The 24,226-nt window shown below is 34.3% G+C and overlaps 1 protein-coding gene across 4 annotated transcripts in view; it reads left to right on the top strand.

Moving 5' to 3' along the window:
* The window catches only part of NETO2 (neuropilin and tolloid like 2), a 35,854-nt gene extending 15,626 nt beyond the window's left edge, over nt 1-20,228 (top strand). Inside the window, exons 5-9 of one of the 4 annotated variants that reach the window (XM_036752971.1) lie at nt 417-461; nt 548-675; nt 3,763-3,991; nt 16,482-16,595; nt 17,784-20,228. In XM_036752971.1, coding sequence (XP_036608866.1) covers nt 417-461; nt 548-675; nt 3,763-3,991; nt 16,482-16,595; nt 17,784-18,364 — 1,097 coding nt within the window. In that variant the 3' untranslated portion in view covers nt 18,365-20,228. The remainder of the gene's footprint in view (nt 1-416; nt 462-547; nt 676-3,762; nt 3,992-16,481; nt 16,596-17,783) is intronic. The other 3 variants (XM_036752972.1, XM_036752973.1, XM_036752974.1) reach the window with 3 other exon arrangements.
* Nucleotides 20,229-24,226: the final 3,998 nt, after the last annotated feature.

The raw sequence follows: 24,226 nt of genomic DNA, 5'->3' as shown, positions 1-24,226 counted from the left end.
GGCAGACCTTGTTTAAAATGGATCTTAACTTCATGGAACGCAAAATATAATTATGAAATGGGACACATATACAAATAGCTACAAAACAGAACACAAAAACAATGCATAAAAGAGGTACAAACAAACTAGTATGTGAGATCTAAGAGGGGAGATAAGCATTATCAACAGGAGGGATGGGGTCAGGGAAAGCTTCCTGGAGGTGGGCCTTAAAAGAAGATAAAATACAATCGTGAGAAGAGGGAAAGGGAAGGTATTTCATGTTACAGAGAACAATGTAAGCAAAGGCACATATGCAGAAAAGCATGAGGCATGTAAATAGATCAACAAGCAATGTGACTGTGTCATGAAATTTGCTAAACCTTGAACCAACTCTAAAATCTTTTCAGTACCAGTGATTGTCTTCTTTTCTGTTACAGATCCAGACTTTACTTACCTAGGAGGTATTTTAAATCCCATCCCAGGTCTAGTATTATATTGTCACTTTTTTCCCAATGTCATTTGCAATGAGGCTTATTTTCCATTGACATCATTTATACGTTCCCTCTAGATTGTCAATTTGAACTCTCAGGAGCTGATGGAATAGTACGCTCTAGTCAAGTAGAACAGGAAGACAAAACAAAGCCTGGACAAGCAGTTGACTGCATATGGACAATTAAAGCTACTCCAAAAGCCAAGGTATTTGTATGAAATCAGTCATTTTAAGTGAAATACATTAATTAGGATTTACATTATATGTTACTTTGGTTTAAATAGGCTGCTTCGGACTATTATATCTATTAATATGCATGACAACATTTTTAAAATGTCAATTCAACAGATATTTATTGAGTACCTACCATTGCTATCATAAAATTGTCCAAAATATAATGTTTGAAAGTTAAGGACTAATTAATACAAATCCACTGAAACTTTTAAATTTGCAAATACCCAACTTTTTTTTGAAAAATTGGGTTTAAGTGACTTGCCCAGGGTCACATAGCTAGTAAGTGTCTAAGGTCACATTTGAACTCAGGTCCTCCTGACTCCAAGACCGATGCTCTTTCTATTGAACCATCTAGCTGCCCCCCAACTTTTAAAGTATAAATTAAAGAATAGGGGCAGCTAGGCGGCGCAGTGGGTAGAGCACCGGCCTTGGAGTCAGGAGGACCTGAGTTCAAATCTGGCCTCAGACACTTGACACATGTACTAGCTGTGTGACCTTGGGCAAGTCACTTAACCCCAATTGCCCTGCCAAAAAGCAAAATAAATAAATAAATTAAAGAATAGCATGCTAATCATAGATCATTTATTAGATATGTTATAGTATTGAAATTAAATAAAGTTTTTACTTCTGAGTTTCTTTTATTCATACTTCTAGGAATATGTGAGTAGTTGAAATTATATCTAACAGTATTTGTTGTCTCATGTAAATCATCTTTTAAGAGCTTATATAGATTATAGATTTTAGAATGTTTAGAATGTAGATTGTCTTAAAGAAAGTCATTAAAAGTAGGAAGCTTATTTAATATTTTTGTTAATATCATTGAAAGTAGAGTGTTTGCTCAATTGAATATATTTTGATGAGTATTCATTTCAAACTGAAATGGTAATCAAGTTCCATTGGTAAAATTTAAAGGATAAAAAACACAGTTACTCTGTTTTTCGGATGAGGCAAACTACTTAATCAAAATAAAGATAGGAATGTTGCCTTTATGATTGATGTTCAGAAGCCCAAAAGAGGGGATTTTATAATAATCCAACTAAAATTCAAGAGACTAGAAAATATCTGTACAAGAGTAAGAAGAACACAGAAAAATAAAGGAAAGTACATCCATGGGGAATGTTAGAAATGGAAGAGAGTACAAAGACCATTTTACAGGTAAGTAAACTGAGGCTTAAAGAGGTTGTGACCTGCAAATGGTTGCATAGCTAGTAAACAACAGATCCAAGGCTTTCATTGAGGTCTCCCAACTCCTAGTACAGCACTGCTTCCAGTACACTATTCTCTAAAGCAATATTTAATTCCATTTTTAAAAAGTATAATACCAGCATGCTAGGTAAATCAGGAGCTATACAAGTTGCTCTTTCATCTATACCGATTGATTTTATTCTAAGGATTCTTTTCATTGTCATTAATCACATTTCTTTTAAATATTTCAATATTGTTATGTATATTATCTGAAGATAGATCCATAGCTAGGTTGTAACTTTTAAGATTAGTTTAGCAAGTGGAAACAAATTATCTCGTTCTCATGTGCCTTAGCATTTGTCTTTATAACTAATTTTATAAGGATTATGATTCTAAGTAGCATTCACTCTGTTTTGGCACACTGGCATATGTTTACTCATCTTTAATAAGAACATAAAACAAACATTTTAAGTTTCATAATTTTGATTTGTTGATTTTGTTCTAAAGTGTAATATCTTACATCACCTAATAATAGACAAAGATAACATTTTAATGAAGAGATGTACCATTTTTTAAGATAATCAAACACTAGATTTTGAAGTGGACATCCTGTTGCACTACAAAATTATCTACCACCACTGTCATGCATCAGAGTAGTAGTAAATGGTTCTTTCACATTAAATGGAAACATAACAGACCTATCAAAATAAACTCTTCAAGCTACATTCTTTTAATTTATAGAAGTAATTTTTCCATTCCATTAAAATATACTTGGGGAATGAAATATCTACAGTTTGGTGCTATTTGTATTTGTAAATTCATTTGGAATTTGTGGGTTTGAAGCGGCATTGGTATGCTATCTAGAGACAATAGGATTGTATCATCAGGCAGTGAGTAAAACATTGGCTATCTACTCCATTAAATCAAAGAGAATTTTTTTAACTAAAGCATTTTCTAAATTAAACCATCTGTAAGCAAATCATAATCTGAGCTGAAGCCATGGGGATGATCCATTCATAGATTTTTTAATCAGATCATTCTATGTAATAATTTGTCGTAACCTATATTCTAATGTGCATGACATTGAAACTGGTCAAACTGCTTGTCAGTTACCAAGGATTTTCATATGTGCAAAAACCAAAGTAAAAAGTTATTGTGCCTGGCATAGGCAGTAACAGAACCAAGACAGTAACAGAACCTTATCTTGTAATGTATCTATAACTTTCCAGTCTATTTAAGTAGTACCATTCAGAATTAAGAATGTCCAAAGTGGCAGAAATTCTCCATATCACTTGCACATCAATAAGAAAATCTTATGTCATATGTAAGCCACTGAGAGAACAAAGTAGAAAACTCACAAACAGGATTGAGCAACAAAGCAGGTATGTTAAGCAACAAAGTGTCAGATAATAAGCAAGATGTTAACAAAATTAGAAATAAGAGGGACACGGGGTATTTAAAAGATTGCTAATAGCAACTACTTTAGTGTTACAGATCAAATCTCTTTCCCATTTGGAATAAAATTAGCGGGATCATAAGTCAGTTGTTTTACTCAGTTCCACAAGGTACAAGTACTATGTTTTTGCAGTTAATCAGCTAGATCATTCTAAGGTACAAGCACTAAGTTTAATTCACTGCTCAAATTATTAAGACAACCAAAATAATTAGAATACAGATTTCAATTATTTTAGCAGTTGGTCAGCCATTCAGTGATCAGAACCATTCACTGTTCTCAATCATTACCACGTAATAAGCAAAATCAGCTGGCTTAGGTTAGTGATCAGTTAGTGGAGCACATTGATGTCAGGACAATGTTAGAAATACATATGTGAGCAATTCCAATCCAAAGCAAATTTCATCTATTTCATTAACAGATTTACCTGAGATTCCTAGACTACCAAATGGAACATTCAAATGAATGCAAGAGAAACTTTGTTGCAGTGTATGATGGGAGCAGTTCTATTGAAAACCTGAAGGCCAAGTTTTGCAGTACTGTAGCCAATGATGTAATGCTTCAAACAGGAATTGGAGTGATTCGAATGTGGGCTGATGAAGGTAGCCGGCTTAGCAGGTTCAGAATGCTGTTTACATCATTTGTGGATCGTAAGTAAAGAATACATTCCCAGAAGCAAAAGCTACATGAGAGATTTTTCATAATCTTTGGACAGTTTTTTATATGAGCAGATATTCACTAACTGGCCATCTAAGAAATGATGATCAATCTACCGAATCTACCAAAAATTATTTTTGATCTGGTGTGATTCCACCTGGTCTTATATTATTTTTTCTTACTATTTGTGCATAGCCCCTATGGGAATCTGACCATATCTAAAAGTGATGAATCATAAAAGGTCAGTCAAAATTATTAGGGTGATTGGCTCCGATATCAGATTGATAGAGTATTCAAATTAACCCACTAATTCTATCTATTCTCTTTAAGCAAAATTTTAAAGCCCAAATGCCTCATGAATACCTCACAAGGTTTCATTGACATTGTAAATAGATCTTTGAAAGTAATGACATTTCAATTAACCTTAACATTTGATGTCATTATCTGTTTTTCTTTGGGACTAGGCTGATAAATGTACCTAAGGATGATTATTTTCTGTAGATTATTAGCTAAAAAATAGATTGGATAGGGTCAAAAATTAACGTTATACCAAATTATGTTCTATATCTAAGAATGTGTAATGAGGTTCTATCTATTATATTACATTCTCATCAAGGAATGCTGGAATGAAGTGGCATATAATAAATCAGAGAAACAAATGTTAACCTCTGTCGTCTTCCTATTTCATGAAGATGGTGTGAAGATGAACTACATAGTTTCTGCAAAGCTATTTGAGCCCTTAGGAAAAATAAAGTTGTATACAAATATAGGTCTTGTTTATGAAATTTTAGACAATAAACCATTTTGGATTGGTAGTTTTTGCATTCATGTGATACTTCTTCATTAATAGTGACTTTGGGTTTAGTAATTTCATGTTGCTACTTTATGATTGCATATTTATATGGCAAAACATATTAAAATATGACTGAATTATTCCATCTAGCAGCTTAAATAATCCATCTGAATTGCTACATGGTGATTTAGGCTATGATGTTTCTGAATAAATAGCAAAGACAGTATATGACAACCTGAACTAACCAATTCTGCCATTAATACGTATCTTCATTCAACAAACACTTATTGAGAAACTATTATATTTAAGGCATTGTCTTCAACGTTGTGAGGGATCTAAAAATGCATATGGCACATACCCTGCCTTTAAGGAACTTTTAATCTAGTGGAGGATATAAGCCATGTGTACAAACAACTATATTAGAGGTGAAAAGGGTTGAATCAGTGGAGTGCTGGATTAAATTGAAGAGTTCCCCTCTCAAAATTCCTAAGATTTCAGGGAAGTGGGCCATTGTTCCCTAATTGAATTGGTGTGCTCTGGGGCACATTGGTCCATGAACCTATCCTGGATAGCTTTCTTATGACTGAGTAAGGCTCTATTCACTATCTATTAGGTACAATTCTTCACTGTTTCCACAGTGCTATACACTGAGTTTAACAATATCCATGATGCAGAGTTCCTAGACATTCCCAAATTTTATTTGTAAGGGCCCAGATTTCCCATAGCGAATTATCCCTTTAGAGTTTACATTCACTCTCAAAATGTTCCTGTAGTTCATACATGTGCTGATACTTATAAAGACCTAGTCCAACCCAAAAGCAATTTTAAGAGGAAAAAGAGGGAGGGAAAAAAACAAGTTTCCCTCCTCAAGGGGGAAATCTAATCCCAAATGATCCCCCAAGATACATGGGGCTCTCCCAACATAGTTTTGGGACTTGGGGTTCCCTAGACATCAGCGCCTTCCCCCCAAGTGAAAAGCCAACTTTCTCCAATAAATCACTGCAATACTTAGAGCAATCCAAAATGAAAATCTAGGGCGAAATTGGGGTTGATGGGAGATCAATCCCTTACTCTCCAAGAAAAATATCAACAAATCAAGCTTCTCCCCAGAAAAAGAAAAGAAAGTTGTTGGGATTTCTAGGCCATTAGGCAAAGTTCATACTATGGGCATGGAGTCCATAAGGATCCTGGAAATGCTGTATGGACTCATGCCACAATCGGGCAAGCAAGTCTGCTCAAAAATAAAACAAATGTTGATGAGCCTGAGAGATATGTGGGGCTCCCAAAAAGGAATTAGATACTTAGTATTAATTGGAAATCACCTCAGATAAATTCAGGAAAGCCCTCAAAATGTATGGCTCCTAAAAAGGGGTGTGGCACTTGAGGACAATTTAAAATTACTCAAGTAACTGTGGCTTAATGAAACAAATAGTAACACTGCCATTGATAAATTCAGATCATCTGGCACAGATGAACTATTTCCTTAGGCATTTAAAGAATTGTTGGGTGTTGATTGCTGAGCCACTATCAGTGATCTTTAAAATATCATGTAAGGATGAGGTACTGCAGGATTAGAGGAAAAATATTCTGCTTTTTTTTTTAAAAAAAAAAAAAAAAGGGCAGGGGGGTGAAAATGGAGTCTGTCAATTATAGACCAGTAAGCTTGACTTCAATTCCTGGCAAAATTCTAAAATATATTATTTAAGAGAATGTTAATTAACATACAGAAAAGGAAGTGATGATCATAGAGTATGAATCATCATGAAGAAGTCATACTAAACCAACTTTATTTTCTTGTTGGACAAGATCTCTGAACTGGTAAAAGAGGAAAATGCTACAAGATGTAGTGTTGTGGAAAATGTAGAGGACTCTAGATGAGCTAAATTATAGTACAATTCAGGTTCTGAATGGTTAAATGACTAGATCCAAGGAGTGGTCATTAAGAGTTTAATGTCAGCTAGAAAGGAGGTTGCCAGTGGAGTTTCTCAAGGATTTGTGCTTGCCCTATACTATTGAATGTTTTTATCCCTAATCTGGATAAATATATGGATGGCATTCTTATTAAATTTTCAGATGGCACTTGGGAGTCCCTTAAACTTAATGATGGAGTCAGGATATGAAAAGATCTCAACAGGCTAAATTTGGACTAAATTTAATAGAGATACATAAATGTAAAGTCTTATGCTTGGCTTTAAAGAAACTCTAATTTGCAAGTACAAGATAGAGGAGATATGACTAAAAAGAGGTTCTTTTAAGAGACCTTCAAAGTTTGGTAAACTGCAGACTCAGTATGAGTCAACAGTCTGTTATAGCAGACAAAAACTAATATGATGTCAGGCTTAATTAAGAGAAGCATGATGTCCAGGACTAGGTAGGTGCAGATAGTCCTGCTTTGCTCTGCCATGGTCAGACTACAACTGTAGTATTGTGTCCACACTTTATGAAGGACATTAATAAACCAAAGAGCATTCAGAAGAGGCTGTCCATGATGGAAAAAGTCCTTGAGATTATATCTTATAATGACTTCCATTTTTTTAACTTTTTTTTTGAGGAGGGAAGGCAGGGCAATTGGGGTTAAGTGACTTGCCCAAGGCCACACAGCTAGTAAGTGTGTCAAGGGTCTGAGGTCGAATTTGAACTCAGGTCCTCCTGACTCCAGAGCTTGTGCTCTACTCACTGTGCCACCTTGCTGCCCCTCTTATAATAACTTCTTGAAGCAAATGGAGATAATCGATCTAAAGAAGAGAAGATTTAGACAGAACATGGTAGGTATGTTCAAATGTTTGTAGGGCAGTCATGTAGGAAGAAAGGAGGAATTAGGCTTGTTCTACTTGGGCTCACAGGACAAAATTTGAAATGGTGGGTGGAAGGATCATAGACACAAATCTAAATTTGATGTAAAGGAAAACTTCCTAGTAATTAGAGCTATGAAAAATAGGAAATGTGCTATCCCAGGAAGTATAGTGGTGTGTAAATTACTTGGGACAAAATAAAATTCCATAAGTTTACTGACCTATACAGTAAGCCTTACAACTTTTTACAGCTTAAGAGAAAAAAACCTTTTAATATATAATGTGCCCTTTTGCTCCAATAACTTTCTTACGTAATTTGGCAAGATTTTGATGCATATTCCTTAATTCTTCATCATGAAACCACACTTTTCTTCCGTTGAATATTAAGCAATAACTCTACAGACCTAGTTTTCCAAGTCTAGTCCTTAGATTTTCATTGAGATTTAAATCAGGCAAGTCCACTGATGCACATTTGTCTTCATTTCTCAGATGTATTACTTTATGTTCTGTAATATGTGGCATGGTGCAAGATCATGTTGTAGCATTCAATCTCCATTTGGAAATTTCTGTAATTCCAGAATAATTCCTCTTAGTTTTTCAATATATGTATCAGAGTGAATCATTTCTTCAGTGGGGTCAAGACACCCAGGTACTGAAAATAAAAAATCTTCAACACAAACACAGAAGAGAATGACTCCAAACTATCCACAAGCAATGCTGCAGAGAAAAACATGGCTACATGAAGCAAGAGGTTTTAAGAGTTTAAAAATGTTTTTATAAATTGAATGAGAACACTTGAGGAAATTTTTGAAAAAGAAATAAGAACTATGGAAGAAAGATTTGGAAAGGGAATTAATCACTTGGCACAAGAGGTTGAAAACCTTGCATAAGCAACAAACTCCCTAAAAATTAGAATTGGCCAAATAGAAACCACTGAGTTCATGAGGCAACAAAGAAGTATTAAAACAAGAAGTATCAAAAAGTCCAAAGGCTAAAAAATAGAAGAAAATATAAGCTATTTTATACAAAAACAACTAACCTGGAAAACATTAAGGAGAAAAAAAATTTAATAATTATTGGATTATATGGATGCCATGAACAAAAATAAAAAGAGCCTAGATACCATATTTCAAAAAAATCTTTAAAAAAAAACTCTTGGAATCAGAGGGCAAAGTAGAAATAGAAAGAACCCACCATTCACCTCCTAAAAGAAACTCTCAAATGAAAACTCCCAGGAATAAATAAAATTATTTATTTATAAATAAAGATTAAAAATAAATAAAAATAGAAGTCTAAATCCAAAGCTTCCAGACCCCCCCCCAAAAAAAATGACAAGCAGTTACAAAGAAAGAATTTAAGTACTAAGCAGCCACAGGCAAGATCACACATGATTTAGCAGCCACTACTATAAAGGAATGGAGAATTTAGAATATGATATTCCAGAAGGCAAAGAATATAGGCTTACAGTCAAAAATAACTGACCCAGCAAAACTGAATATAATCCTAAAGGGTGAAAATGGATCTTTAAAGAAATAGAGGATTTTCAAGCATCCTTAATGAAAAGACCAGGGCTATGGAAAAACTTTGAAATTTAAACACAAGAGTAAAGAGAAACATAAAAAGGTAAACATGAATGAAGAATGATAGAGGACTAAACAAGGATAAACTTTTTACATTCAAATATGGGAAGATGATAAATGTGTCTCCTCTGATTTCTCTCATTATCAGGGTTCATAGAGGGAATCCAAATATACAAGGCCTAGGAGCGGTCTTGATCTTAAGAATGGATAGAAAAGGGGAGAGGAATATGCTCAGAGGAAGGTGTAGAAAAGGAAGGTTAGGGAAAATTATCTCAAATGATCAGGTGTACAAGTAGACAGCTATACAAACAAGGAGGAGAGTGGGAAGTGGCTGACACTTGAAACTTACTCTCAACTGAATCAGTCAAAATAAAGAAGAACAGAAAGAGAGTTGGACACAGAAATACATTTCAATAGGGAAATAGGAAGACTGGCAGGGGGAGGGCGGGGAGGGCAGATTAAAAGATAGAATAGTCCTAAACAAAATGAACTCTAATGATATACAAAAATATTTATGGCTCTTTATGAGGTAGCAAAGAATGGGAATCTGAAGGGGTGCCCATCTAAGGGGGAATGTTATGGAAAGTTATGGTAGAATACTACTGTGCTGAACACTTATCTGTATTGACCAATTAAGATTTGAGAGGACTAATGAAACATGCTACCCCACCTCTTGATAGAGAAGTGAAGGACTCAGAATGCAGAATGGACAAATTTTTTTGGACATGGTCAATGTAGAAATTTGTTTTGATTGACTATACATATTCATAATAGGTTTTTATTTTTCTTGTAGTCTTAATGGCAGGGGGGCGGGGTAAGATGATGGGAAACATTTTATTGGTGAATGTTTTACAATCTAATGAAAATGTTCAGATTTTACAGATTTACCTGGACTTGTTCTTTCAATGGTTTTGGGAAAGTTTTAAATGAAAAAGTGAGTTTCTTCAGTACAAATTACCTTTTTCTAATCTTCAGCACTCCAGTTTTTGTATCATCTTGCCCATGACAAGCATTTTTTTCTTCTAACAAAATCTTAGCAGATTTTTTTTTACTGGTCTTCTTGTTGTTGTTCCAACTTTAAGGAGCCTAAACCGCAATATAAAAACAAAATAAATTACAACTTCTTCAGCTTCCAGGTCCCTGAAAAGGTTTTTAGTTGTTTTCTGAAGGATTAATCAGACTTTTGCAGCAATAGTTTGTCAGTTCTTGGCATCACTTTTTGTTTTTGACTGCATTTTCCTTTGTACTTCAGGGCAACTGATAATGTTTCATTGCAGGCTTCAATGATTCTTGCAACACTTGACTTCCTCACCCCAACTATTACAACATTTCTAACATCTAACAACTGTTTAAGAGCTATATCTTCTACACATTCCTTAGAATAATATCCATTCTTTAAAAACACAACTAAAAAGACAATAAAATAAATTAATGAAATGTCTATATGTCATGCTTGCATCCAGCATGCAAGTGATAGAAAACTAACTAAAGATGAGAAGAACAGCTCAGTCTGGCTAAATCTGGTCCAAGTCAAATGTTGTGAGTCAGCTTAGTGTCAACAGAAACATACACAGATGACCAATCCCATCCCAAAATGAAACTACATAAAAAATATGTATATAAAAATATTCAATTATTTCAATTCTTACACCACTGTAATAGGTTCTCTGCCTTCCCCAACGGTTGGATGACCACTTGTTGGGTATGTTGTAGAGGAGTCTTTTTTTAGAGTTGTCCTAGATAGCCATTGGGTCCCCTTCCAACTCAGAAATTCTCCGAATTAGTGGAAAATAATGCTGAAAAGGGAGGTTGTAATAAGGTTGTGGTAGACCTTGAATGTCAGGCTAAAGTATTCAGATTTTATTCAGTGGGAAATGAAAGGCCACTAATGATTTTTTTAATATATGATTAGAGTTGTATATCCAGCAATGGTGTGCAAGATGAAATGAAGGAGAAATGAGTTGAACAAGTTTGAGACTTTTGGAATAATGTAGACAAAAGACAATGTTTAGATCTAAAATAAGGTAGTAATATTGGGAAGCAAGAGATACTACAGAAGTAGAATGGACAGTATCTGGTAACTTAGAGGATGTAGGGGAAATGGAAAGGTAGGAGGTAAGTTAACCCTGAGGCTTCTAGTCAGAGAATGGTGGTATCTCTAGAATGGCCAGGAAGATCAAGGGGAGAAGCATGTTTGAGGTGGAGGGGAAGATGATGATTTGGATGTGGAAACTTTGAGCTTAATGTGTTAGTGGATGTATTTGTGTATTTATATATGTGTGTATGTGTATGTATTATATATGGTAGATTCAGGTGGATATGTCCATCATGTAGTTGGAATTGAGAATCAAGTCATTTGTTCCATAAATGTTGTTTTTTATTGTCAATATGGACAAGGTCTAATATTGTGTCTAGAATTTTAGAATTTAAAGACCTTCATAAACTTTTATACTACAAAAAGAACTATTTAAAATGGACTTAATCAGTATTTAAAGCAGAAAATAGACATTTTAATACACTCAATTCTACACACACACATCCCATTCATATATTCCAGGGCATAGATATTAATTCATATTACATATGAATTATGAGTTTTGTTAGCTCTTTCTACATACATGTTACCTCATCCTACCAACTCAGTTTAAAAGGCATAAAGGGATCTCTTTTTGAAAGAAACTTTTATATTTATTAGCTAATCATCGAATTTAAACACAAGTTGTCAGACCGCTACTGATTGAGCATTTGTTTGCCTTCTAGCTTGAAGCTCTTAGACTTTTAACAGAATAATCAAAGGACCAGAAAATGAGTTGGGTAGGGGGCATAGTAGCAGGGAAGAGGGAAAGAGAGCATGCAGTGTAGATCAATAGGGAATTTCATGGATTTTTATGAAACAAGACTTCCAGTTTGAACTCTCCCTGTGAAAAGCACCTTTCAGAGCTCTAAACAGTGAATTTACATGTTTATCATTATTTTCAAATCATTGGGCTATTTTTAAACTTCTTTAAACTGTTAATGATTTGTAATTGTTATGAATCCATCCATGAAAACAATCAATATTTCTGAAGAGGTTTATATAAATGGGCTAATTCTGCATGACAAATTCACTTCACGCCTACCCATTGCAGATTGCAGATGTGACTGAAATAGCATAACTCAGCTAAGGGGACAATGCAGAATAGCAATCGATGTTTGGCTTCTTCCCAAGCACAGAATACTAATGTATACCTGACTCTAAGAAAGGATATGGCATTAGGAAAATAATTTCTAGGACTAGAACTGTGAAAGCAGCAGAAGATATTTTCATTAAAATAAAATCCATAAATGTGATTTTTAGTAGCGTATCGCCTGAGGGCCCCCCAAAGGCCTAGTTGAAGGGCATAACTATCAGCATTGTTGCCATATTTTGTCATTGGGGGAACTAAAACAGAAACCCCAGTTTTTCTTTGCTATCTGATCTTGTGACCCAGAATAAGTGGAGAGGAAAAATAGGGAGTCTTGAGACTATAAGAGGAGAATATTATATCACTGTCATTGGTGTTTGCTGGTAGAATTTATTTATATTAAAATATGGACTTATAATATATAACCACAATATATATGATTTGAGATGAAACATCATCACCTCAATAATCAATGTTGTTGCTCTTACAAAAATTAATGCAACCAACTGTAGAGTTTGGAAGGCATCTTTGTGATTCTAAAACTCCCAGATTACAACAAAATCTGGCAAAGAATATGTAATGTTTTTAAATTATTCTTATAATTCTCAGAGTAGTTAAAGAGAATTATGCAATTAGAATGATATTCCTCCCAATATGTGAAATATAGTGGAAAAAAATTAAGCAGAGAACCACTCTTAAAGAACAAAAAGAAAGAACAACCCAGATCGAGTTTATCTGAGATTGTTACATATGGAAACTGGATGCTAACGATGGTTCTATCACCAGGGCCTTGCCCTGTAATAGGCACTAACTTTATGTTAGTTAAATTGACATAAAAATTCAAAGCACCAAGAAGATGTTCCACTGTGTTACATCCCCAATCAGCACATCTTGGAAAACAGCTTCTTGTCTCTTCATAGAAATAAATATTTTACATAGTGAATATAAAATTGAGTATAATTAGTAATAGACCTATTATTCAGTCTGCATAGCATAGTTTTTTAAAGTACAACCATGAAATCTTCTCAACCTAACTCATGGAAAAGAAATACTCCAGTTTTCAGGAATATCCTATTCAAAAATGTTTGTGTATTTTTGTCTATATCAATTTTTATTCCCACCAAGTACATACATTGTGTAACTTGGTTTTACAATATTTACGTCACACCTAAATAGGACTAACGAACCAAATGGTTAATGTCCATCAATAAGAAAAGTAATAGATTGCATTTGTGATGAAACTGTGTGTTCAAATTAGTGGTACTGCATGTATTTATCTAAAGCAGGAGTTCTTCAATTTTGTGTTAACAAAATATTAAAAAACAATACAAATTCATGGACTCTAGGTTAGGAACAGCTACTGCAATTCTTATTAAAGGTTATAAATCCATCAGGAATTTTAACAGGTGAAACAAATACTTTTTATCACTGTATTAGGTTAAACAAGCATTATTTTAATACTTTCACAGTCCCTGGTAAGGACAATGGTCACTAGTTAAATAAAATATTAAACTGAGAAAAGATGTCAAGATAGACATGTAGTGGTAATACCATAGAATTGTAGAATTTCAGAATTGGAAGGGATCTTAGAAGCCATATGTTCTACCCCCTCATTTTACAGGTGAAGATACTGAGGCCTAAAAAGGTGAGATGACTTGGCCAAGGTAAGTGACTGGTAGGATTGGGAAGTTCAAGAGGCCTTGTCTACTGATGCCCCAGTATGAGACCTTACCATGAAACATTCTTCAGCCACAAAGCATGTGTCTGATCTTGCCTTGTCAGGCTCTTGAAGTCAAAGTCACTTTTGTAATTCCAGGACAATGTTCAGCAAAGAATGAGTTAAGCTATACCTGACCAACAAAGTATTTTAAGTGCTTAGTGATGAAATTAACAGCAAACAACTGAATTCAACTAACGTTTATTAAACTCCTGCTACCAACTAGGTACTGTAATATGCTAGAAACTGGGAATTCAAAGAAATAGGAGTCCTCAAGGAGCTTACTTGGAGTGGGAGAGAACAGCTACAATATTTACATAGATAAGCCAGCATTAGGTCATTTGAAAAAATATTTCTTTTTTTATAGTATGTGTGCTGTCTTTTTTCTTCTTTATTTTCAGTTCCAAATGTTCTCTGTTCTCCCATCCCTCCCCCAAAGAGATCAAAGAAAGAGAAAAAGAACCCATGTGTACAGTAAAATATTTACAGCAGCTCTTTTCATGGTGGCAAAGAATTGGAAACTGAGGGGATGCCCATCAATTGGATAATTCTTAGGGAGGAAGGGAGGTCAGGAAAGATTTCCCCTAAGAGTTGGTACCTAAGTTGAACTTTGAAGGATGGTAAAGGTAGTAAAATGGATGTGAGGGAAAAGTGCATTCTGGGTATGTTTTTGCAAACTTTACAAAGGCAAAAAGGGGTGAGTTCAGAGAATATCAAGTTAGCCAGTTTGACTAGGAGTAAGATGAAATAAGTCTGTCAAGACACAGCCAGACTGTAAAACAATTGAGATGAGAAGTTCCTATGGGCAAAAGAGAAGTCTAAGGCTTCCTACTTGATTGTATGTCAATAAATGTTCAACGCATAAATTCAGGTTGACCCAAGAAAGAGTTTAACAAAACTTGGTTGAGAGTTAACTGCAAATATTTACTTTTTTTTTTTTTACTAGACTCTTGGTATAGCTTTAGTGTTAGTGCCTTAAGAAAGATTATAGATGAGACTGTTTGCTTCCAGACCATTTTTATAAATTATTAAACTCCATCTTCAATGGGGTCCATGGTGGACCTACCTTATACCACATTATGTTCTCTGTCAAATGGTTTTTAATGAGATTCTAGTATGCAATTGTTATATGTTTCTCAAAGAAAATAAAATCAAGGAAAATAAGGATACCTCTAAGGTCCTGTTTTAGAAATATCAGTGACTAGGAAATTTTAAATTTGATGTGGTAGAGAAAACATTTCAGGTTACATCAAGTTCTGATCTAATACCATGTCCAATTGCTTTTACTTAATGAAGGTGTTATTTTCTCTCTAGAAACAATTCTGCCTTTTTGGTCTCCCAGAAAATACATCTCACCTAATAATTTTCATAGAAGGTGCCAAAATGACTGGCTGCTTCTACTAGACTGCTTTCTGATATTTTTAGCCTTTATCTCAGTTGGAAAACACTTAAGCTCTTCCACTTCTTGATTTTCAGATTCTTTTGTCTCTTAAGCTGAGCAGGCCCCCCAAATTTAATAAACCAGTAACTCTTGGCTCTGACCTTGGGCTTATCTTCCCAAAAGGAATTTTGTGTGCATTTGCAACACAAAATTGAATCACTGCTCACTTTAAAATGTGTGAGACCTCAATGATCCAGTTGTGGTTTCGGGTTAAAAAAACAACAACCAGATATCCTCATATGAACTAGATGTCTCCCACAATCTTGAAAACTTAATGTTGTTAGGTCAGATCCAGACTATTCAGCAAAAAATCCTACAGGCCCCTTACAAGTTTTGGAAATAGTCCAGATTAAGTTTCTGATAACCCTTCATTTTAATGGCTACATTTGCAATTTTCAGTGCCATATTTTTATCTATGACATAGCAAATAAATTTTTCAAGGTTTTTTGTAGAAAATGCATATATGTACCTATATTTGCTCTGTGTTTTATTAAGTTAGGGAATAGATCCTGTGCCAGCATCCTTTAATATCGTGAAAAACTTTATTATGCTATATATTAATGCCATTAAAACCATGGGGGGAAAATCATACTGTCACCATATCAAACAGTGATTTACATTTACAATGGTTCAGAAATAAAGAATATTGGTTTTTATTTACTTAACTACTTGGCTGGTCCAAAGTATGTTAACAGTGAAAGTAGGCAAGTGATAAAATATTTGTTGACCGTAAATATTTGTATTCCTAGAAATCAAATAATAAAGATGCTCCTAATTTGATAGTGTTTTCTAGTAACATAGGCCATTTCTCCACTTTTAATTTAAGATCCACAGAAATAATTATCATTACTTTTGCCAACATAATACTTGCATGCATTATGGTGGCTTTCCTCTTGGTGTTTGAAATCAGAAACTGATTTTAGAAGGGAGAAGTTAATAATCTGGACATTCTCTGTATTTTCATGACAACTCAGATAGCTTTCTTTTTCCCTACAGCTCCCTGCACAGGCAGCACTTTCTTTTGCCATAGTAATATGTGCATCAATAATTCTCTGGTCTGCAATGGTGTTCAAAACTGTGCATACCCTTGGGATGAAAATCATTGTAAAGGTGAATACAGTGCAAAGTCTAACCTCTGAGAGAAGAGTGCAACTTGCCTTTCTATGAATGTGCTTAGCATAGCTTTTTTGGCAGAAATGGAGAAATATGCTCTAAATGTTTTATTTTAATGGATCATTGACCTTTTCTGGGCTGCACTGAAGTAGAGGCAAAGAATGAATAATATTTTTGCCTTGTAATTAATTACCTTTAAAAGAATTTTAACTAGCGTACTTTAGAAGTATATCACCAGTTTTTTTATATTGAGGTAGTTATTTGTTTTTCTTTAAAGACAATCCAATTTTGTTCTCAAAATTATTTTAAAAGTGGACGCTCTTTTCTATCAAATTTGAATGGGAATAAGAATTTTTAATTCACAAATATGATAAAATTTTGAAAATTTTGTCAAATAAAAACAGCTGTATTTCATTATTTGTTTTAGAATTCTTTAAAATTCATTATGAGATTATTAATCTGTGTAATTCCAATTAATTATGTCTGAAGTATATGTAAATCTGGCCTGCCAGATATTGGTCAGATATGTGCAAGCCTACTGTCAAAATTATTTGCCTAGCATTTTTATTCTAGAAGTACAGTGAATACCATATAATTATAAGGTGCTGTAATCTGATACTGCCATCTTGTGTGCTTGACATGAAGTGCCATCAGTTAGTCATTGAAAAAAAATTTGATCCTGGGTTATATCCTAGTGTGTCATTCGTAGTTCAACAAATGTAGGAACAAATCAGTCATTTGAGTGTTATTATTATTAATGCTTAACAGTATAAAAATGTGGATAAACTTTAGAATCAGTGATATTTTTGGCCAAAGGTATTAGTAAGGTAAAGCAAGAAACTCGGTGAGATTAAGCTGTAATATTGAATTTGGCACAATTTGCATTATTACATTTATTTAAATTTTTAAAAATGCATGCACTCATGTGCTCCCTCTTAAGTATAGAGACCATCATCTCTTTTGTCTGTACCATCTGACTTCTGGCTATCTTGACAAATGTTCATAGTAATTATTGTTCATGAGCATCCTACCTTACTTTGTTTATAAATCTAATTTTAAATTGTGCCATCTGCAGTGTATCTTACCAAAGTATTCAACACTTTTTATTAAAAATGCATTTTCAAATTTGTTTGTGACAAAGACATATTCATTGATTTTAATACTCAACTTTTTTTCTTTCTACAGAGAAGAAAAAAGCAGGTCTATTTGAACAGATCACCAAAACACATGGAACAATCATTGGCATTACATCAGGGATTGTGTTGGTTCTTCTCATTATTTCTATTTTAGTTCAAGTCAAGCAACCTCGAAAGAAGGTCATGGCTTGCAAAACTGCTTTTAACAAAACTGGTTTTCAAGAAGTGTTTGATCCTCCTCATTATGAACTGTTTTCATTAAGGGACAAAGAGATTTCTGCAGATTTGGCTGACTTATCGGAAGAACTGGAAAACTACCAGAAAATGCGACGTTCTTCCACTGCTTCCCGTTGCATTCATGATCATCATTGTGGATCCCAAGCCTCCAACGTAAAACAGAGCAGGACCAACCTCAGTTCCATGGAACTTCCTTTCCGTAATGATTTTGCACAACCTCAGCCAATGAAGACATTCAATAGCACCTTCAAAAAAAGTAGTTATACTTTCAAACAGTCACATGAGTGTTCTGAACAGGCCATAGAAGACAGAGTGATGGAGGAGATTCCCTGCGAAATTTATGTGAGAGGACGAGAGGATTCTGCACAAGGGTCAATGTCCATTGACTTTTAATCATCTAGAGATAAAGTTGATACACTAGTATGTATATATGCAGCATACACAGCACACCCACTGCACATATGTATGTTTTCAAGCTTTTCTGCAGTCAATACCTTTTTCCCTCTTAAATTAGAAACATCTTTATTTGTCATTAATTATTATAATGTTGAAGATTTTATTCCCTTGTGCTCCCTAACCAATGTCAAATCAGTTGGTGAACTTAGGAAGTTCAGTGGGGGTGGAGGAAACAGTCATCTGTTGCTTAGTGTTATGTAAACAAATAATCAGTTAACTGAATTCACTTTTTAACTGGTTGTTCTGAAGTCATGTAAACATAGGCTTATAAACTACCTGTTAAGTTTTACTAACATAACTGAAGGTGTGCATGGGAACAATGACACTGACTTTTAAAATCTACAGATTTGCCAACAAGTTTTGATCACTGAATATGTTTAAAAATAAGATTTCCACCATATTTTCACAATCCTTCTCTTTTTCTTTCCACTAAGTATTTTGAAGTCAATGGTTTTAACATTTCAGTTACATAAAAGTGATTATTTCACTGCATATATTTTGATATGGACATTTGTTATTGAATTTGTCAAATTAAAGCTAGAGTTACTGTGGTTCAGTGCCAGTTATGACCCAGAGTTATGTTGCATCCATCTGTTTCTTCTGAACTAATTTCTATACTGCTGCCTTTTAATTACTGGTTCCCTTAGCCTGTGTTTTCTGTGAGAAGTAGGTGAAATGGTTTATTGCTTTTTAAGAGTATTTCATCTTAGTTACATTATTATAATAGAAGATTTTAGAAACAGGAGATATATGAGCCTTTGCAAATTGTGTACAGAAACTCTGATATGAAACAGGTCTTTAAAATTCCCAACACTGAGTCACATTCAACGTTTGGCCACCAGTGGATGACCCATTAATTCTGGTGAAGGGAAAATTATTTAATTGATTGTTGTAATATTTATAGTCATATAAATGTTTTTAATTCTCCAAGTATGTGCTCTTTGGTTTTTTTTAAAATATCTTTGCTTTCTTACATTGTGATTTCTCTTGTAGTATATAATAAATCCAGGGCTTCTCACTTGAGATAGTCACATTTTTCTAGAGCCGATGAAGAATTACAACCTTCAATTTTCTTTTTAACTTCAGTTTTGGCATTTTGTTGTTTTTTTATGGTATATAAAATAATTTGTAAACATGATAAAAAAAACTTTCATTGTGTTTTTTTAGACTTTTGATATAATTTGATACTGTACAAACTTTATTAAATCAAGATTAAAGACTTCCGTGGCCATTTTATTTGAGTGCTCACATTAGCAGCTTGTACATATAACATTCTGTGTCTGAGTTATTTATTATAATTTATTATAAAGAATGTGGGAATCTGTATGTTAGTGTTTAGTTCCTTTTGTTGTTGCTTAGTTTATGATAAAACCTCTTGTAACATTTATTGTTCGAAATCATTATATATATTTTGTATTAAAAATACATCATCCCCTAATTATGTGATTTTGGCATTGATTAGGTTTTAGAGCTTGAGTTGAGGTAATATGGGAAATAATTGCCTGCCATAATTTCATAGCATCATAACTACCATAGTCATGTCCTTTAAAAATAAGAAAATTTTCACTCTATATTATTGATTTTTTAAAAAAAATTTTTGATAAAGTGAAAAAGTAAAAATCCCAGAAAACTTCAAAGTGCATTCCAGTCATGTTCAGTCTATTGAATGTTATATAGACATTTTCCCAGAGACTACATTTTTTAAGCTAAATTATTAAGAACTGTACAAATGTTCAAGATGCCAAAAAGATGTTCATTATCTACCCCATTTCTCTTAACAATAAAGTTGCATTTTTCCTAATCTGCATCATATACCTAAGTTAATAGTGTAATTATTCCTTTTTTTTTCCAAGGTAAAACTCAGAAGAACCTACCTTATGGTATTCAATGATTAACAGCAGAGCTAGGATTAGATATCTGAATTCTAGTCCATGGATCTTTGAATCAATCAGCCAACGAACAAGCATTTATTAAAAACCTCCTATGTACCAGGTACTGTGCTGGGAGCTGAGGATACAAATAAAATCTATCACTGCTCTCAAAGAGCATACATCCTAATCAACAACATAGTGCTTTATGCCGAATATCCATTCTAATAATAGTAACTAATAATATGCTTCAATGACGCCGGAAAGAAAATTAGCATCTTTGAAGTATGAGAATTTCATCTGTTATTTTTAAGAGCTACTAAATACATCATTAAACTTCTTAGGCTTTAATTACAAATGTAGGCTGACTTCACCACCCTTATTCACACATATTTATATGTTTCACATGTATTCTCCCACCTTGAAAAGGACTTCAGAGGCTTTCAGACTAAAATAGTGTACAATAAATTATTCTGGATCAGTCAATCAGAGCCTCTCTAAAGAAAGCAAAAGGCATCAATCTTCTCAAGCCCTTAGGGTGAAAAAAATGACACTTGGCCATGAGTTTCCTGGCAGGAAGAGGTTGGATTATATAGTTTTCTTTTCCTTATTAAAGAAAACATACAGATTTGTTTGTAGAGATGACATTTTTCATGAAACTAGAATCAAGAATGGGTCCTTGTGTAAAGGGCATTCTCTTCATGGTTTTATAAAAGATACAGCAACATTTTCCATCCAGATGGTTTTCATTACAACCCTCTGCTAAAGTCAAAGAACATGAAACAGTAACTCATTGCGGGTATTTCTTCAAGGAGTTGAATAATGTAATCCAGGTACTTTGGTTTTTGATGGCCAAACTTGATCCAAGGATGGAACCTGGACAATCTAAAGATAGTTAACACATGAATTAGGCAGGCTTTCTCAAATATCAAGTGACCTAAATGGGCTTTGGCTGAGGTATAGGATCTCATTTGATTCATAATATCATGATCACCATACAGGAAGATGTTCTGCTTTTTAATTAAAATGAAAACCATAAGTGAGATTTAGCTACTCAGATGAGAAGGAAATAAAGATGGCGTTCTGGTGTGGAAGTTACTTTTAAGAATTTGATCCAACCCACAAAGAATGCTTATTGTCACCATCACCACCCCACATTTGCTGCACTTTAAATGCATTCAAGAGTTAAATTCCTATAGTCAGGAATTGAAGTCATTTAACCTAAAATACGAAAGAATCAGATCAAATTTATAAGAAGGCTATCAGGAAACCATTGTGTTGTATTCTGCTATTGAATATCTTCACCATCCATCCATCACTATCACACAATTAACCAAAATCTGACACAGAACATCCATTCTCAGACCCTACAGAAGTCTTACTTATCAAAACTTATAATGTACATGAAAATGCATGATATTCCTTTTTTTGTGGGGGGAAAAATCAATTCAGTGTTTTACCAAAACTTAGAAAGAGATCCTATGTTCAGCATCTTAGGAGATTATGAAAGCCCCTTTAACACTGAACGTTTGATAGCTCTTCTGTGGGTGTCTTTGTCATGTTTCATATAATTGTCAGGCATTAAAAGACTCTTCTAAATGTCTGTGTCTGAACCTTTTTGTGATTCTGCTATTGTCTCATGAGAAAGATGTTTCCTTGTTTTACTACCATGCCATCTATTGAGACAAAATGAGGAAAAGACTAGTTGCCATCCTAGGAATTATTCTGAATCAAAGTAGATCCTGCTGTCATTATAAAACAGTGTATATTACATTGCTCTGTTTACTCAAAGTGCTAAAAAAAATGGTGTGCCTTCACTGTAAGGCAAAAATGGTATCTTTTTTTTTTATAACAGCAGCCACAAAAATCCCATCCAAGGGTTTTCTAAAATTAGTTGGAGATTTTTAGGTAATTAACTCAGTCATTAATAGTTTTCATTCGAAAGTGTTGCTTTTCAATTCTTCATGGATTTAATATATTCTACTCTTTAAGTTTATTCTGTAAAATAGTCACCATAAATTCTTAAAAGACAAGTGTTTCTTAAGTTATATTCTTAGTAATGGGTAAGAAAAGATAAAGTTTTTGCTTTGGTGATATATTTTAAGCCCTAGACGGGTGGGCAACCTGCAGCCTTGAGGCCACATGTTGCCCTCTAGGTCCTCAAGTGTGGCAGGTTCCCCACCTTTGCCCTTGAAAAATAGTGCACTACTTACTTTAGAACTACTACTAGTGTGTCTTATCTTTTCTAAACTTCAGAAGACTATCTGATTTGTATGGCACCACAAGTAGAAAGCTGCAATTGGGTTTCTTGTTTTATAAACTGAAGAAAAATTCACTTAGAGAAATCTTTTTTTCCATCTGTTTTATATGTCTCCATTAATAACTTTCAGAATTCCAAGCTTTCCTTTATCCAGCTCAATATAATTCAGGTTGCAGCCACTTCGAACAGCTTAATCTCCTAAATCACTATGATCCTCATGGCCAGACTAAAGCCCAACCCACTAAGAAGTTCAAGATTATGTTGTTCCCCTGTATCTTTTAGGGTGGCTTTTTACTAGTGGATTTTTTTTTTATAATCAGTGTGCCAAATAAATACAAACTCTTGTTTGGCATTTAAAGCCTTTCACAACCAGCTCCAGATGACATTTTCAGCCTTATTATATGTTATTCCCCTTCACACATGACAGTCCTGCCAAACCGGCCTTGTTGCTCTTCACATAATACTCCATCTCCCATCTCCCAGCCTTTGAACAGGCTCTTCCCCCATGTACTCCCTCCTCACCCCTGCCTCTGAGAACTCCTAGTTTCCTTCAAAGCTCAGCTCAAGTGCCACTTCCTATGTAAGAAATTTCCTCTTCCCTGACAGCTATTGGTACTTTCCTGCCCCAAACTATTCAAGATTCATCAAGATGGTCTAGCAGAATCCTCAGTTCTCCTTCAAGGTGACAGTGCTTATTCTAATGTTGGCAGTTGATAAATGAAAAGCTAACTTTTGATCCTTTGGCAAATTTGCTATGGAGCAACACAATTCCCTTGTTTGTCTGATTTACAAAACCTTTATGAAGATGGAAGTCTATAAACACCTTAGAGAAAGCTCTTGTTTTCCTCACAAATTTATTACATATTGCTATGTGCAAGGCACTATACTAAGTGCTATGGATACAAAGCCAAAACTAAAAAAGAATCCATATCCTCAAGAAGCTTACATTTTAATGAAGTATGTGAAGAATGAAAAGTTTGAGAGACATAATTCCTGGGTAATTAAACATGTTATTAATTACGGCTAGCAAATAATAAAAGATGGCCATTTGGCTTTGTCTTGTAAACCAAAGATGAATCATGGAGGCCTCTCAATGCATGTGCGCTTGGGAGAGTGGGTGTTCCCGACAAGTGGCAATCAACTGCTTGGTTAACAATTACTGAGAGAATGAATATTATAGTGAAAGGTAGACCTATTCTAATGGGGGGGGTGGGGGGACTCTACTCTGACTACCCCAGCCTTGGACAATCAGGGATCCACTCCCCACCCAAGCATGAGTAGAACACAATGGACTAGAATTCACCTAGATTAGATTCTCTTTGTAAGGTTTTCTACTTGAGTACATAACAGTTCCACCTAGAGAAGATGGTCTAGGTGGGGTAAATCTGGGGGCAAGGTCGGTAATGTCCTTCAAAGACTTGCTATATAACTTACAGGGGGCTATTTCTGAATGAGGAAATAGGGAAAAAAATCTTAATCGGTTATTAATGTGAGAGAAATAATTTCTCTCAAGCAGACTACAAGTACATATATACACACATATATACATATATACACACGTATATGACATACAGATCAAGTACAAAGTAACCTTGGAAGGTGAAGGCATTAGCAACTGGGGTGACCTAGAAAAGCTCCCCTCAGTAGGTGGTGCTTAGGCTAAATCTCAAA

The sequence above is a fragment of the Trichosurus vulpecula genome, chromosome 3 (assembly GCF_011100635.1).
Source record: "Trichosurus vulpecula isolate mTriVul1 chromosome 3, mTriVul1.pri, whole genome shotgun sequence".
Lineage (NCBI taxonomy): Eukaryota > Metazoa > Chordata > Mammalia > Diprotodontia > Phalangeridae > Trichosurus > Trichosurus vulpecula.
The sequence above is the reverse complement of the archived record's forward strand: the minus strand, read 5'-3'. Positions and strand labels throughout refer to the sequence as shown.